Here is an 18,161-nt window from a genome sequence, read left to right on the forward strand (position 1 = left end):
TGCATTAAATCGAGGCAATTAAAAGCACCCTGCAAACTATTATCCAATGAGCATATTTCCAGCACTTAAACACTTTCAATAACAGCCCATACCGCCGTTCAAGCCCCCCTATCATGATGAATGAAAACAATCTGCGTGTTGATGGAATGTACTTTCTTTCTATTGACGAACACGTCCTCATCTTTTGAGGGCGCAATTATTTTTATGTGCGTCCCGTCAATAGCACCGACCACACCGGGCATACCTGCAATTGCCATGAAGTTGGCTTTGATCCTGTGTAGTTGTTGATTGTCCAAAGGAAACCGGATAAACTGTTGGATGATATGTGGTCTAGAGAGCGCGTTTATGGTTTGGTATCCCTTGAGTCAGTTTTCAACGGCAGGGCGTCCCATTGACTTGCATAGAGCTCCCTAAATGTTGGTAATAGATGAGTTGGGATCGCGGCGAAATGCTCTCCGCAGATCCATTCTCACAGCGTTTATCAACCTTTTTTCTTTCTTTCTGACTCTCAAGGGGTACGCTGTCCGTAATACACAAGTTATTGAGCCGTTTCCGCTCTACATCCTGAACTCCTCCCTTCGATGCAATGCACTTCCGTTTTGGCGGACTGGGTTTGTTTTGCTAGCTAGCTCCGTTGTGCCGACAAAGCACTGATATCGCAGAGACAAAGAGGATATAACAATTACAACATGAAGAAAAGTGGTTCGGGAACTACGTGTGCGGTAGTTGGTTGCAATCACTCGAGAAAGCACCTGAACGAGTGGTTAGATAGAGAGTGCTACGACCACAAACCAGCACCCAGCACCCAGCCATGTTGTTCATTAAATACAGATAAACACAACAAATACTGCATGCATTGTATTTTTTAATATTATATATGAATATTTTCATAGTGATGTAATTGTGTGGGCTGCTTTTATATTTTAATTTGTAATACCTGTTTCATTTCATTTCATTTCAAACCTTTATTTAGACAGATTAGTCCCTTGAGATCATCGATCTCATTTACAAGGGAGACCTGCATCATTTAGTTCCACATGAAACATAAAAACAACATACAAACAACAGAGGATATCATATTTACATATTCAACATTTACAAATACCCAGAGTGTCAGAAAGCATTTCATTTAGACATGCCTTAAATACATTCAAAGAAATAAAAATGCTCAATTTCAATCTTGCCTGTAGACTGTTCCAAGCAAGTGGAGCTGCGCACATAAAAGCTGTCTTACCTAAGACAGTCCTTACTCTTGGCACATCTAACAAGACTATATCCTGTGATCGCAGACAATAGCTGCTTGCAACTTTCTGCTTTATCAATGAACAGATATAATACGGGAGTTTGCCCAACATAGCTTTATAGATAAAAGTGTACCAGTGACTGAGCCTCCGTACAGTGAGTGATGGTAAACCTGCCTTGGTATACAATGTACAGTGATGAGTAAGTGCTTTACAGTTAGTGACAAATCTCAGAGCACTATGATACGCAGCATCTAGTTTGCTTAGGTAGTTGGCAGGTGCATTCATATACAGCAGATCACCATAGTCCAGCACAGGTCAAAAGGTCACAGTGACTAGCCTTTTCCTGGCCTCAAGCGAGAAACAGGACTTATTCCTGAAAAAGAAACCTAGCCTAACCCTCAGTTTTTTAAGCAGGTTATTGACATGAAGTTTAAAAGAGAGACAGTCATCAAGCAAGATACCAAGGTATTTGTAACAGGCAACAACTTCAAGTTTTGTTCCTTGCGTTGATACAATATCTAAAACAGGCTCTGGTGACTTTTTAGCTTTTGAAAAGAGCATTATCTCTTTTTTTGTTAGGATTAAACATGTGATCTTTCTTGTTGAAGCCATTTCTTTAGTTTCCTCTCAACAATTAATTAATTCAGTGTTATTTATGTACAGTATGAGCTTAATATGAATGATGAACTGTGTTAAAAGAAATTGTAGCACTCTAAGGAACATATGAAATGCAATAATGCAATAACAGTGCAATAATGAAATTAAATTACATCAAACTTTATTTTCACTCAAACAGTACAGGCACATATGATATATTGCACAGCATAAAGAGATCATGTAAATTGTGCATTATGTAAACAACAGACAACTGTTGGCTCCTGTGGGCATGACCTAAATAAGGCAGTTTATTTTGGTTTTATGCTGGGCCACGTCGTCATGTTATCCTCCCAGTTTTGCACTGAATTCGGGTGGGGGAGAGTAACGCCATCTCCAGTCAAAGAAGTAGAATCGTGTTCCCAAGCTAGCATCACTGTTAGCATCGAAATCGCTGTGTTTACACCAGTGCCCGTCTGACTGTTTACATCGGTTTACACCGACAGACGCTGTGCAAGACTTCCGGCGGAAATGAAGTGCATTTGTGTAGTGTCATGGCGCAACCCGTGTTTTGGCGCGTAAACTTGTCTATAGAGTGACGGGGAGGGGCCCTGACCGACCGTCAACATATGACGGGTTGGGAGTGAGAACGTGTTGCGTAGAAAGCCTTCCCAGAAGAGTAGAAGCTTTTATAGCCGGTGTTATAGTCTGTGTTATTGTATGGGGGGTCTACTAAGGGTCGCGGTGGTTATATAGTCTGACCGCTGCAGGACGGAAGGACCTGCGGTATCTCTTTAATGTGGAGGTGGCCCATTACTTTTGTCTAACTTGTGTATAATTGAGTATCATCCGCATAACAATGAAAATGTACCGAGTGATTCCTTATTGCCTAAACGGAAGCGTATATAATGTGAACACAATAGGTCCAAGCTCTGAGCCCTTATGCTTTGCTGAGGCAAAACTGGCTGGATCAAATCAAACACAACTCTAAACACATTTTCAGCTCTGAACACAATCTGCAATTCAACTCTGCACTTTATAAAACACTGCACACGGTTCTCTGAGTAACACACAGAGATCTGACATATTCACCTGTCAGCCATTTTCAAAACACATTTTTAAAAGCGTCTAATAAGTAACACATAATGTTACTTATTAGACGCTTTTATCCAAAGCGACTTACATACTCAATACTGTGGACAATCCCCACAGGAGAAATTTGGGGTGAAGGGTCTCAGGGACACAACGACATGCTGACTGCAGTGGGACTCGAACTTGCTATCCCCTGATTTGAAGTCAAGCACACCACTGAGCCAAAGCCACCCCATTAAATATAAGAAAAACAAAGATTATGCTATTTAGAAAACATAAAACAAATCCTCAGGTGCAATTAATACTAGACTAGAAGAGTATATGTAATTAAGTTCATTGGTGTGGCTCGAGACCACAAAATCAGCTGGAAACCTCATATCAATCATGTAAAAGCAAAACTGGCAATATTGGGGAAAGCAAGACACATTCTGGACTACAAATCATTATATGCTCTGTATAATACACTCATATTGCCATATCTGAGTTACTGTGTGGAGATTTGGGGAAACACTTACAAAACAAACCTACAGTCGTTATGCTCATTACAAAAAAAGAGCTATAAGAATAATCAATAATGTTGGATATCTTGAACACACTAATTCATTATTCTTGAAGTCACACACCCTGAAGTTCACTGATCTGGTTACATTTCAAACGGCACAAATCATGTACAGAGCAAAAAACACTTTCTTGGAAAACTATGAGAATGAAGAGAGGTGATTGAAGATGAGAAATTATTGTAAATGTATGTATAAATGTAAATATGTAAATAGGAATAATTTGCAGAAATATTTAAAGCAGGCCTCGGGACCCACTTTTTACTTGGTCAATAAATCGCAACCCAACATTTTGAAGCACTCAAATCTATTCAACAAAAAAACGTGCTGTAATATATACGCTTTTCAGCATAAAATATTAATAAAAGTGAAGTACAGTGCTTATATCCCTTCACAGAACTAAAGTGTGCTTTTAAAAAAGGTTTAACGAGATGATGGAATCAAAGCTGAACTATATAACAAGGCACACATGCTGAAGACCCAACCCCAGCAGATTCTCCCCCAGGAGATTTTTAGAAATAGTAACATAAACTATGCATTCTGGTACACTCTGAGAACGCCTGCATGCACAGCGTTAGAAAATCGGCCCTTCAAAATAAAAGTTTGACTTTTCCCCCCCCCCAAAAAAAAAAAAGAATTCCAATTTTTTTTCCTCCATTTTTTTTCCTTCACTCACACATCCTCGACCCACTTGAAACGGGGCGGGTCGCGACCCACCAGTTGAGAACCACTGATTCAAAGGATAATTATTAATAGGCGTTTGCTTCTTCACGCTCCCTTTTGGACACATATGATTTATTATTAATATTATTATGAATATTGATAAATAATGTATTCTAACAATACGTTATTCTGTTTTTCACATTTGTTATTTGTTTTTTTAATCTGTTCGAAATAAAGATGAAAATGAAAAAAAAATGAAATGAAGTCGTACATTTTTTAGAAAAGCACTCAGATAGAAAGTCAGAAACATTTTAAATATTTGTTTAAAAGAAATGTAAATAAAATGTCCAAAGAAAGTATTCAGAGTAATTCTTATTACAGTTTTATATATTTCACAAATGATCTGCTTTGACTGTAGCTTGAGAAACTTCTGGATTCAGTCTGAAAGCATCCTTTTTTAACTTTAAACTTGAACTTTAATAATGTTGTAGTTTAGTTTAACTCTGAGAGGTTGACTGGCTAGACTCCTCACTGGGACTCTGGTTCTGGACCAGCTTGCAGGGTCCAGGGGTTCTTGGAGAGAAGGAGCGCTTCACGCCGCAGGACTTGGGAGATGGGAGTTCCTGAACATGGAGAAACAGCTTCAGTTATTATGCTCCAAATATCTGGATATTATATTTTTTGTAAGAAATGTTCACTTCCGCATAAAAAAGCCTCGGCACATGACCTCCCGCGTGTGACGTAACACGGGGGACACAAGGGGGAGAGCGGCCGGTGTAACGTATTAATAAACATGGATCCCAATGCTAGTTTCGACACAGAAGACACAGAAGAAGTTGAACATGAATATTCGAATGAATATGACGGACCACAACCTTATAATTATGAGCCTGCTAGGCGTCCAAGAGACCAGGAGCAGCCAAGGATTAGAAGAAATAACGGCCATCGGAGAGAAATTGAGCTGTGGTGTGAGGAGAACGAGTGGAGAACTGGGCAGCTATCTTGGTGAGTGACCGGCGTTAGCTACAGAATGTTAGCTAACGTCACATCACAACATTGTGAAGTTAGCTATCATATATCAGGCTATAACTAAAGTAGCATTGATAATATAGTAACGTTACTGGCAGGACTGTTGATACTGATCCATAACAGAAACTAATGCGCAAGTATCAGCCGTATCTCGCATTACCTAATGCAACTATACACTACGTCTTACGGTGCCGTGTACCGGAGGGGAGAGAGAGAGAGCAGCGAAGGGGGGGGGGGGGAGAGAAGTAATACGGTTTCCTGATAAAGCTGTGGAGAGTATGTGCTGCAGGGAGGTGGATGCACAACGCACCCAGGAACGAACGCTAGCTCCGGTCCTTTTTACTGTGGACTCGATGTCCTGACAGGCTGGTATTTGTGCAACCTGCACAAACACAATACTGCACCATGATTACAAATGGTGAAATACAATGTAAAACTACCGAAAAATACCAGCTCCTTAAAACACAACCGCTCAACACAACTGCTCAACGCAACTACTAACTCTATACCCGCGGTCAGAGAGCGGAGATGTGTCCCCTGTGTGATGTAATATGACGCGTTTGAAGTATGACCTGAAAAAAAGGCGTTTTTAAGAGCAGAGCTCAAAATTGCTCCTTTCCCTCTGAATTCCTGCCCTTATGTCTCGTAAAACATATCAAATCCTACATTCACTTTTTTAATTGTAATTTTCAAGCAAGTTTAAGCATAAATGTAGGAAAAAAACAACCTGCAAGATGCTCTTTAAAGAGTTTCATATCTGGATGAATGGAGGATATTCAGTACTCACAGGTCTTCTGGATCTTGGCTCTGAACGTCTCATCTCCTCTGATCCTGTAGAGATGAACACAATCCAACAGTTATGGATCCAGTTTAAAATAAGTGTTTGTTCTTTGAGTTCAGCTTCAGAGTCCGGACTGATCTCATGCTTTACATCCCATCATATCTTCTCTGCAAACACTACGACTGACAGCTCTCAGCTGCATGACAGGAAGTAACAGTCATTAGTCAAGGAGCTAAAAACATCCCATCAAACACAACTACCTTTTCCACTCTTCTGTCAAATCCCATATGTCTGGTGGAAAGTTGATGACTTACTAAATGTGGCTTTGCATTTTCCGCTGGCTTTCTATATTTGATGGAAGAATGGAAGAGCCTGCAGTCAGTGGGTAACATCACTGATCTGTTTCCCCAGTGAGAGAAACACCTCCCTGTGTTTCATACAATACTGCTGAACCAGCAGAGACCCCTTACTGACCTGAGGGTCTCCAGTCTGCAGTCTGGACTCTCCAGAAGATCTCTCAGCAGCTCCACTCCTGAATCCTGCAGATCGTTGAGACTCAGGTCCAGATCTCTCAGATGGAAGTTGGACTTCAGAGCTGAGGCCAGAGCAGAACAGCTGATCTCTGACAACCTGCAGCTCCTCAGTCTGAATAAAGAAAACATGATGAGGATATAAACATCTGTTTATAATCCAATCAGATGTTACTCAACATTTAAATGAATGGGAACAGAATAATCTCTCTTCTTCAGAAAGTAAACTTTATCATGTAAAACAAAAATTACTTCAGATGACCTTTATTCAGACATTATAGTTTACTAATTATTAAATACATAGATTTACTTTTTACAACTAACATCTATTACAGTTACTTTAAGAAACAGTCAACATGTATCTCTGCAGTTCTTACTTCTTACTCTTAAAAATGAAATATAAATATAAGGACATTTACAACTTTATGGATGAAAGTTATTAATGAATATAAATGAGGTTCAATTACAAAGTGAACACATGAGATCTCCAGCAGTAACAGAGAGTCAGTGAACTGACCTGAGGGTCTCCAGTCTGCAGTTTGGACTCTCAAGAAGATTTCTCAGCAGCTTCACTCCTGAATCCTGCAGATCGTTGTGACTCAGGTTCAGCTCTCTCAGATGGATGTTGGACTTCAGAGCTGAGGCCAGAGCAGAACAGCTGATCTCTGACAAACTGCAGTCCTCCAGTCTGAATAAAGAAAACATGATGTAACTTTAGAAAACAATGTTCCTGTTTGAAATAACTCCAGGTTTAATAATCTGTTGAGACATTAAAAACAGGGTTTTAATGTCAGAGATGATGCAGAAACATTCCACTGATAATCTGGATCTCTAACTTTGATCAGATGTTTAACAACTCCTCCATCTCCCTCACAGCTCCTCAGTACTGACAGCATCTCCACTGACTTCTGGAGCACAGGGTGAGTCTGTGGAAGCTCAAACTCTCTCCCTCACACATTCACCTTCTCTTTGTTAATCTGATGAATATTCAGTCATTAGCAAAAACGGAACAAATACAACTACATTGTATTTGTTCAAATTCAGAAAATCATAAACACAAACAGATCAATATGAACTGCAGTCAGTGAACTAACCCGAGAGTCTCCAGTCTGCAGTTTAGACTCTTTAGTCCAGAACTCAGCAGCTGCACATCTGAATCCTGCAGATAGTTCTCACTCAGGTCCAGATCTCTCAGATGGGAGGGGTCAGACTTCAGAGCTGAGCCCACGACTTCATAGTGAGTCTCTGAGAGTCCACAGTCAGCAAGTCTATAATAACACATATATTACAACATGTGTTAAAAAAAGAGGAAACATTATATTAACCTCAAGCATGCTAGACATTTGCTGTTAGTCCATTTAATATACTATATAATAATACATTATAATAGAGTTTAATGAGTTGTCAGTGTAATCTGATCACATGTCTGTGCTCCTGCTGTCAGTGACTGATATCAAAAGAAATAGAAATGAAATTAATCACTTGACAATATTAGAGATGTACATATTTAAATGTTAATTAATATTTGGATTTTAATGATGGATGAAGGATGTTTTGGTTTCTCTGAGCATCTGAACATTTATTGCGCACACAAACCCAATTAACAAACTTATATAAAACTTAATACCATCAGATGTTCCCAGTATATCAGCATTAAGACATAACGGGGGGTTACGTATTGTAACCCTAGTTATATAAGCACAGGCTCCGCCCTCTACTGGACTCTATGGGTACTGCTCTCATCAATGATATGCGAGCGTTCACACACTGAAGTTGTATAAACGTAGCCAGCCAATCAGGGCGAGCCTACCTGAATGCGCGCGCAGGCACACAGTATATAAGGCGGCCACGCCTCCTGAATGTCATCCTACACCCTCTTCAGCGAGCGGCATAGGAAAGACAGGGCCCCTAGGTAGAAGGCTACGCCTGTGCTCATATAACTAGGGTTACAATACGTAACCCCCCGTTATATCTCACACAGGCTCCGCCCTCTACTGGACTCTATGGGTACAGTGGGTGGAGCCCCGATGGATAAACGCCCTGTCGTCCAACAACATCGACCTATCACACTGCCCCTGACCGCTTTGGTTAACAGCCACCGCACCCCAACTTCCTCTCATCCGCTTGTGACCGTGGAGAAGTCGGGGCCGCAGCTAACTTGGCTGGGTAGAGCCTAATTGGTCTGAATAAGCCCATAGCTCCACCCTGCAGGTGCCAGTGCAAGTGACAAACACTGCGCACTACGTTTCCCAGGTCCCTACGGAGCATTGGGGAGAATGTAAGTGCACCATGTCCCCCACAGTCACACACGCTTATCTCGTGTAGAGTGTGCATGGACCGTAAAAGAGATAGGCCTTTTCTTATCAAGCTCTATATTTGTGGAATCAGCTTCCAGTTTGTGTTCGGGCGGCAGACAGCCTATCCGTTCGTAAGAGTGCACTTAAGACCTTCCTTTTTGATAAAGCTTATAGTTAGGGCCAGTGTTGGGACTAACACGTTACAAAGTAACGCGTTACTGTAACACAACTACTTTGTGCGGTAACTAATAGCGTTACTAGTTACCTATTCCCATTAAGTAAAGCCGTTATAGTTACTGTGATTTAAATGGATGCGTTACTGCGTTACATTATGTGATGGAACTGAACCGAATCTCCCTGCGGATGTAACTTACAGGCGAATACTGCGATGTCCTCTCACAGTACCATGGAAAAGTGAGAGTGACCAGAGAGGAGTGATGATTGGTTAACGCGGGGTAACATTTCAGGCTAAGCCAATCAGAGACAGAGTTGGGCGGGAAAATACACAGACACACAAACACTTGCTAACACACACACATACACGGCAACGCCCACCACCAGCACACACACACGCAATGCCAGATGCAAGTATCAGCGAGAGCAGCAGCGCATTTACAACTTGGAGATATAACCTCTATTTTCAATTTTTGGGGATAAAGGACGCAACAAATATTACGGTCAAATGTAAACTGTGCAGGACAGAAACAGGGTATATGCAGGAATCCTGAGGTCAAATGTAATACCTTTTAAGACCTTTTTTAAGACCCTTTCCATACATTTTAAGACCTCATCGCAACTTTGAGTTCTAACCGGTTACATTGGCAACACACTTTACCTCACATTTACTATATTGATTGTAAGATAGCACAACTAAACAGAGTGCAGACAGACTACTGAAGCCTCCTTTCCACATGAACTTCAACCTCTCTGTGTAGGTCAGGTTTAATGCAGTATGCTGCTTTGTTGATTCTGTACTCTGTGCTCTTTCATTCCAGTAAAACTCCTCAGAAACCAGTATTTGACCAATAAACAAAACAATTGACAAAACTTTGAACTATGAAATATGTTAAACTTTGGTGAGCTTCAGCGGGGTAATGCCATATAGGAGCTCCCTCACAAATACCCAGGGGTTAAATTGGGCTGGGGCTGTCCGGGGCTAAGCCCTGGCACATAGGACGATGCTCTGACGTCATCACCCTCACATATTTGTCATATGTTTACAAAAAACTATATATATGTTCAGACTTTTCTCGTTCTTAATATAGACTATATTAGGGTCGATATGTGTTGACTTTACTTTAAAATAGCAGATCTCTGTGACCGGATATACTTTGGCTTAGACCCCGGCCCCACACGGTAAAACGCATACGCAAGCGCAAAAAAGGCTTCCGTTCACACGCATTCGATTCATTAACGTGTCCGTTCACACTAGACCGCTGGAAATGCTGGAAACGATGTAGTACATATGTCAGGCCTGTAAGTGGCGCTGCTGCCGCCCAAAATACACCAAAAGCAGCGAAGAAGACCCCGGAGCATGGTTGCCATGGTTGCCCTTCTGTTTATTCTCCGCGGTGGACGGCGTGTTCTCCTGCTGTATCTCTCAGGTAGTCCACCAGCAGATGAAAAACACCCACCTCTCCGCCTCTTCCAAGGAACGAGGGGACCGTGCGGCAGTTTCCGTAAAAAAAATGTTCCGCCGGTCAACATGTCCGTTAAAGTTTAAATCTTCCGTACAAAATTAGGAAAGTGCCGGTCAGAGGTCTTCTTTGTTATTTATTGAGCTTTCAAACAAATTGATAACGACTCTGTTCTCTGTATAATAATATAATAATATTTAATAAACGGTGACTGCCTCTCTTTTCCTCCCCCTCTTCTGACAGCCCAGCAGCAGCAGGAATAGCAGCGGGCTATTTAATCGTTATCAGAAAATGATCATATAGGGCACACACGGAGCAGTTGGACCCCCAGAGCGTTGCGTATGCCGGTCTACCCACCTTGGGACCCGTTACCGTAGTCGTTTATTCCCCCCCACACAGAGCGGAGCAAGGCAACGAAACTTAAAATAATAAGCAGCATTTTACGGCGCGCTATGCATGGGGCCGCCTTGTGGGGTTTCCCGACATGTCGTTTCAGTAAATTAAAGGGTGTTTCATGTTGTCGTTGCTGTGAACCTTTTTAATACCTTGGAAAATGCCGTTTAATACTTTTTAATACTTTTTAATACCCTTAATTTTCGCTAAATTGATTTATCAACTTTTAATACTTTTTAAGACCCCGCGGACACCCTGAGAAAGCATTGTCCACATCGAATAACAGCAATGCCAATCTCCTGAATCACCTAACTAATGTACATGGGGCTATAAAACTAGTCGCCAAAGACCCCACCGTCTCAACCACCGGCAGTGCCTGTCAAAATGTCTAAACATATCTTTTGTGTTTTATTGTTCCACTACATTTCATAATGATAATTGCTACAATGATGGGGAGTTGTCTTTTCTCGTACTGTGCCAGAACAACACAAACACTTGTATTTTTATTGTTATTATTTTCAAAGTAAAGTAAAGTAACTTGTTACTAGTTACTTTTATAATTTAGTAACTAATAAAGTAACTAGTTACTTTTTCAGAGCAGTAACTATAACTATTACTAGTTACTTTTTCAAAGTAACTTGCCCAACACTGGTTAGGGCTGATTAGATTCAACCCCTAGTTTTGCTGCTATAGGCTTAGTTTGTCGGGGGACACCTTACTTCTTCCTTCTCTCTGTCTGTACCTGTGTACTCTCATGTTTTGAATAACCCAGCTTCCCCAAATTTATTTTTGGTGTCTATATATATATGCCAGGATCCGGAGTCATTGCTGATCTTGTTGCTGTGGTCCTGAGTCCTGGATCGCGAGCCCTGGATCTTGAGTCGTGGCTGTGCCTGTTGCTGTGGTCCTTGATCATGAGTCCTGGATGGATATCCTTGTGAATTCACCAACGGCAGATCCCATTGCGGGTCGGAGACATTTACCACTGGGCGCTGTATCCTGAACCCCTGCAAAAAACGCGCCATAAGCAGTTGACTAAAGGCTGACCTGCCTTTTTTATTAATTATTATGAATAATAACGTGTGCATAGACGTCGTTTGTGCCTCTTGGGATCTAAACGAAGGCCGGCAAAAACCACCTCTGCAGGCGACGCATATGCAGTGACCCCAGCGGGTGAGCAGCCGCCATGAGACCCAGAGTCTGCATGATGGTCAAAGCTGTCACCGTTGCCTCCTGTCGCAGTCTGCAAACTGCCTGAAGCAGGGATGCCTGTCTGCTCATCCAGAATGCAGCGGCTCGTCTGGTCTTCAACCTTCCTAAATGTTCCCACACCACGCCGCTCCTCCGCTCCCTTCACTGGCTTCCAGTAACTGCTAGAATCCACTTCAAGACACTGGTACTTGCGTACCATGCTGCGAATGGGTCTGGCCCTTCCTACATAGGGGAAGGGCCCTGTTTTTTTAACGTAAGTCCTGCTGTGTGGTGTGATCACATGCTGAGAAACCTCTAAAGTCGTTCATGTGTTTGACATGACGCCTCCATCACTCAATATGAAGAGAGAAACGCTTCAGTTGAACTATTATTATAAATAAATAGAAGAACAGTGTTTTATTTTGCTCTCTCAGTATTTAAACTGCAGAAATGTTATAGTGTTTATTTGAATAATTAAACTCCTGATCCACATTAGTTTATAAAGTTAATCACATCTGGACTTACTGTGCCTTCCTGCAGTTCCTCACAGCTGGAATCAGTCTCCATCTTCCCTCCAGTGATGTGTTGTACTTCTTCAGGTCCAACTCATCCAGAACCTCCTCTGACATCTGCAGCATGTAGGCCAGAGCAGAGCAGTGGATCTCAGAGAGTTCCTTTTCTGATCTGTTCTCTGACTTCAGGAACTCTGTGATCTCCTGATGTACTGAGTGGTCCTTCATCTCTGACAGACAGTGGAAGATGTTGATGCTCCTGTCAGGAGAGGAAGAACTGCTCATCTCCTTCAGGTTGCTGATGGCTCTCTGGATGATTTCTGGTCTGTTGTCTGTGCGACCCAGCAGGACTCCCAACAGTCTCTGGTTGGACTCCAGAGAGAGGCCGTGGAGAAAGCGGACAAACAGGTCCAGATGGCCATTTTCACTTTGGAGGGATTTCTGCATGGCTCCCTTCAGGAAGACATCCAGGGATGGGCAATCCTGATCAGTGATGTTGTTATAGACTCCCTGCTGGGTGTCCTTCAGGGATGGGCAAACCTGATCAGTGATGTTGTTATAGACTCCCTGCTGGGTGTCCTTCAGGGATGTGCAATCCTGATCAGTGATGTTGTTATAGTCTCCCTGCTGGGTGTCGTTCAGGGATGGGCAAACCTGATCAGTGATAATGTTATAGTCTCCCTGCTGGGTGTCATCCAGGGATGTGCAATCCTGATCAGTGATGTTGTTATAGTCTCCCTGCTGGGTGTCCTTCAGGGATGTGCAATCCTGATCAGTGATGTTGTTATAGTCTCCCTGCTGGGTGTCCTTCAGGGATGTGCAATCCTGATCAGTGATGTTGTTATAGTCTCCCTGCTGGGTGTCGTTCAGGGATGGGCAATCCTGATCAATGGTAATGTAGTCTCCCTGCTGCAAGTATTTCAGAGATGGGAAATCCGGATCACTGCTGTTGTTTAAGTCTCTCTTCAGGAAGTCCTCCAGTACCGCTGTGTTCCTGTTGGTGTAACAGTGCAGCATGTAGACTGCAGCCAGAAACTCCTGAATGCTCAGATGAACAAAGCAGTAGACGGTTTTCTGGAAGATCACACTCTCTCTTTTGAAGATCTGTGTACAAACTCCTGAGTGCACCAAGGCCTCGGTGACATCAAGACCACAGCGCTCCAGGTCTTCTTGGTAGAACATGATGTCTCCTTTCTCCAGATGTTCAAACGCCAGCCTCCCCAGCTTCAGAAGAAGCTCCCTGTCAGCCTCCGTCAGCTGCTGTGGACTCGTCTCATGTCCCTCTTCATACTTCTGCTTCTTCCTCTTGGTCTGGACCAGCAGGAAGTGTGAGTACATGTCAGTGAGGGTCTTGGGCAGCTCTCCTCTCTGGTCTGTAGTCAACATGCGGTCCAGAACTGCAGCAGTGATCCAGCAGAAGACTGGGATCTGACACATGATGTGGAGGCTCCTGGAGCTCTTGATGTGAGAGATGATTCTGCTGGACAGGTCTTCATCACTCGATCTCCTCCTGAAGTACTCCTCCTTCTGGGCGTCAGTGAAGCCTCGTACTTCTGTTACTCTGTCCATACACTTAGAAGGGATCTGATTGGCTGCTGCAGGTCTGGAAGTTATCCAGATGAGAGCCGAGGGAAGCAGCTTCCCCCTGATGAGGTTTGTCAGCAGCACGTTGACTGAGGACTGCTGAGAGACATCAGACACAACCTTATTGTTTCTGAAGTCCAGAGAAAGTCTGCTTTCATCCAGGCCGTCAAAGATGAGCAGCACTTTGCAGACAGCCAGCTGCTCTGCTGTGAGCTTCTGTAAGGTTGGATGGAAATCATGGAGCAGCCTGAGAAGACTGTACTGCTCACCTTTGATCAGGTTCAGCTCCCTGAAGGAGAGCGGGATCACCAGACTGACATCTTGGTTTCCCAAACCCTCGGCCCAGTCCAGAGTGAACTTCTGCACTGAGAAGCTTTTTCCAACTCCAGCGACTCCGTTGGTCAGGACCGCTCTGATGAGAGTCTGTTGGTCAGGTAAGGCTTTAAAGATGTCCTGGCACTTGATTGGAGTGTCATGGAGGGGCTTCTTCTTGGAAGCTGTCTCCAGCTGCCTCACCTCATGTTGGGTATCAACCTCTTCACTCAGGCCTTGTGTGATGTAGAGCTCAGTGAAGATGCTGTTGAGGAGGGTTTCACTTGGATCAGTTCCTTCAGTCACACGTTCACATGTCCTCCTCAGACTGAGCCTATGTTCATCTAGAACCTCCTGCAGACCACGTTCTGCTGGAAGAGAAGGGAACAGGAGAGAATGAGGAAAATGCTCTGATAATCTAATTATAACAATAAAACAACAAAAAATGTTTTATAAAAACAGCTTAATGTCTCTGCTCTACAACAGTATACCTATTCAGAAACAAATGAACCAGGAAGAGGAATAAAACGCTGCATGAGTTCAGCCTCTTACCTCGTACAGTTCTGGCAGTCTGCAGTCCAGCTCTGGTTCTGGATCTTTTCCCACACTGGGGACAGGAGGAGTCTCCTGATGGAGGTCTCTGCTCCCAGTATGAGGTGATGCACTGTCTGCAGAACCAGTGTCCACAGCTGGTAGAGACTGGATCCTTCAGGACGTCCTGACACAGAGCACAGCTGGACAGCTGCTCCTTCACAGGAACATCACTCTTCCTCTTCCCTCTGTGGAGATGAACACTTAACATTAGTGGAGCTGATTCTCACCAATGGGCAGAGCGTCACCAACGTCACACTCAAGACTCTTCTTCTCCAGTAGTGTCAGGGGTACTCCTCTGGGCACTCTCTCCGTGCCAGCCTCGGGAGACCTGTTGCTGGTCTCATTCACTTATTTGTTTATTATAAATAAACGATTGTTATATTCATACCCCTTGTTTTGCCTCCCAGCTTTTTGATGAGTATTTATTCACGGCAGTCACGTACCGGTGGTCTTGTCCCTGTTAGGCTTCAGTACTGTCTCCCTTGGAGGTCGTAGGGGGGGCTGTTAGTGTGGTGTGAACTAGGGATGGGAATTTGAAAGCAAATGTATATTCGAATATTCGACCCCCCAAAAAACAGTTAACCGGTTAACCGAAATGTACATATCCTATAAAAAAAAATTGGGTACCCAATTTCTTTTCAATAATTTTTGAAAATAAATACATACATGTTCAAATAAGTGTAGAAACCAAGTCAAATTTGTCAAATGTATTGAACTGGGGATCACAGTTTGACAGCTATAGGAATACAGCTTTCATGTGCGGAGGCGATTCACAATCAGCCCAGCTGTAGAGAAGACCCTCTCAGATGGAAAGGAGGTTGCGGGTATAGCAAGGTATAGCATGTATATATAAGTTTAATTTGGCATAGTTTGATCTCTACACCGCACTCACTAACCTGGTCGAAATATTTCCACACATTACTCGTTTTTGACGCCATGTCTGTTGTGTAGGACTCTTCTTAGAGTGTAAATAATTACCGGACTATGACCGGTAAAATATGTTGAATACCGGCAAAACTAAATCTCTCCTGTCAAAATGTCTATGTACTTTGCCGCCACACACGGTTGCCAAGCAGCGCTTATTGTTGTTTAGGCTGGCCACTCATGTGTCGCGAGTGTTGACAGGGGGCGGGGGAGCACGGTCATGAACTGTTAGCGCCGGAACCTCGCAACGGCTGCGGAGCGCATTTGTGCCACATTTGGGCCTAAGATGAGGTTTGAGTCTGCGTGATCTGCGTGTAGGGAGGGGCAGCAGCCATATCATTGGGTACAACTAGCTAGATCTGATAGATTTGGACATAAACACGAGTGAAGTATAACCGGACGCGAGAGAGAGAGACCAGCACCTGCAGCTCTGCCCGCTGTGAGGGACCGGTGAGCGGAGCAAAACACACATTTAGACGTCAACTAACACATTTAGCTATAGCACTGTCGTATATATATATACATTGAATTATTCAATTTGATAATATGTAATCAACTTAGGCATCACTCCAAAAAAAAAAAAAAAAAAAAAATTATAAAAAGATTCATAACTCATATTTGAATACATGAATAATTATTCGAATACCTGAATAATTTTGAATATTCGATTAATCGTTCCCATCTCTAGTGTGAACGTGGTTGGAGCTATTAGCTCGGGAGCACGCCGAGGCTGCAGGTGGAATTGCCGGTTTTCTGGTCGCTTCGCTGAGCTTACGGTATTAAGTGCGTAAATACCCGCCATAACTAGCACCTGAAGACTAGTTTGGGAGTTTAGCTAGTTTCTGTGAGGCAGTCAGAGAGACAGGCCGCGGAGACGTGTAGGCTGTGTGAGTAGCGTGAGCGTGCCACACAGTGTTGTCATGATGGGGAGTGTAGAGGATTTTTTGAGAGCGCCTTCAGAGGAGCTGCTGGAGGGTTTCTCACGTGAGCAGCTGATCTGTGTTGCCGAACATTTGCACTTGGATGTTGGGGATACAATAATAAAGGAAAGGCTTGTTAAAGCAAATCTGTTTGAGTTAGGTGCTTTCAAAGTGGGGAAGTATACTGTTGATCCTAGCAGAGACGGTGTCGATATGTCTGGCTACCGTGATGCAGGCCTGACGTTTGAACAGAGAAAGGAACTGTTGCTGTTGCAGACAGATATAGAGAAACTGGCAGTGGAAAAAATGAGGGGAGAGGTAGAAATGAAAAGGCTTGAGTTAGAGCAGGGGTCTGCAACCTTTTTGACCAAAAGAGCCATTTTGCTCCTTTTTCCAAAACATTTTTTTGTCTGGAGCCGCAAAACATATTTCATAGCTTGATAGCTAATAAAGTTGTATTTATTGTTATATCAGACAAAACCTCTAATAAGAAACAAAGAACTCCTATAAGGAGAATTAGAAATAATACACAGGCCTACTTTAAAATAAATTAAACACAGCACTTGAGGAGTCATCTGCACATTTGAAGGAAAAAAAATATTATTAAAATGGGCCCACTTTGAAATAAATAAAACAGATATCTGCATCCTAAAAAGAGTTAAAGGTAGGTAAGAATGGAAAAACCAGCTCGAGTGCGCTAGAATTTGAAAATACACAACCGGAACAAATATGCCTCTTCCTTCAGACTTTCTCACAGAGTCCCTCCTCCAACACACACGAACGCACACATGACCAATGAGGGCATGAGATAAGTTTGTGCACAGATGGAAAGCTGACAGGCAGGTAGGCCATCCAGTTATTTTAGCCCTCGTGCTTTTTACAGCGCTACGGCTTCCACAGATTAATTTGTTTATGTATTTATTGTCAAAGCATTTAATATATTCATTGCTATCGGGACGTTAAGAGCATTCCATGGAATATACAAAAACTGTTTTCTGAAATAAATGACATACCCCATTGAATTATGACTGAAGATCGTCAGCTGTCTTCCTCTCCCGTGTTGTTCCTCGACACGTAAAGGCTACAGCACCTTTGACGACTTCTCTCCACATATCAAACATACCGGTAAACCAGCATCGTTTGCTGTGAAAGCATATAACTCTGTCCGCACAGAATTAAATCCTGTGTTCCTCCGGTACTTTTCTTTGATTTATCCATAGTTCGCTCATCGAGCCGGGGGTCAGGTTATTCGCCTCCAAGAAAAGGCGCTCGCGCGGGACCTATAGCAGGATGTGACGCATATTTTA

At 43.0% G+C, this 18,161-nt stretch overlaps 1 protein-coding gene across 1 annotated transcript in view; it reads right to left on the reverse strand.

Annotated features, from left to right (window-relative positions):
- Positions 1–4,164: 4,164 nt before the first annotated feature.
- The window catches only part of LOC307021902 (NACHT, LRR and PYD domains-containing protein 14-like), a 30,707-nt gene continuing 16,710 nt past the window's right edge, over positions 4,165–18,161 (reverse strand). The window contains exons 4-10 of the mRNA XM_079654428.1: positions 14,969–15,195; positions 12,534–14,784; positions 7,585–7,758; positions 7,008–7,178; positions 6,435–6,605; positions 5,967–6,010; positions 4,165–4,773 (exon numbers count right to left, since the gene is read on the reverse strand). Of these exons, the coding sequence (XP_079510554.1) occupies positions 4,772–4,773; positions 5,967–6,010; positions 6,435–6,605; positions 7,008–7,178; positions 7,585–7,758; positions 12,534–14,784; positions 14,969–15,195 (3,040 nt within the window). The 3' untranslated portion in view covers positions 4,165–4,771. The remainder of the gene's footprint in view (positions 4,774–5,966; positions 6,011–6,434; positions 6,606–7,007; positions 7,179–7,584; positions 7,759–12,533; positions 14,785–14,968; positions 15,196–18,161) is intronic.

Source organism: Notothenia rossii, assembly GCF_949606895.1.
Source record: "Notothenia rossii genome assembly, chromosome: 10".
In the NCBI taxonomy this organism is placed as follows: Eukaryota; Metazoa; Chordata; class Actinopteri; order Perciformes; family Nototheniidae; genus Notothenia; species Notothenia rossii.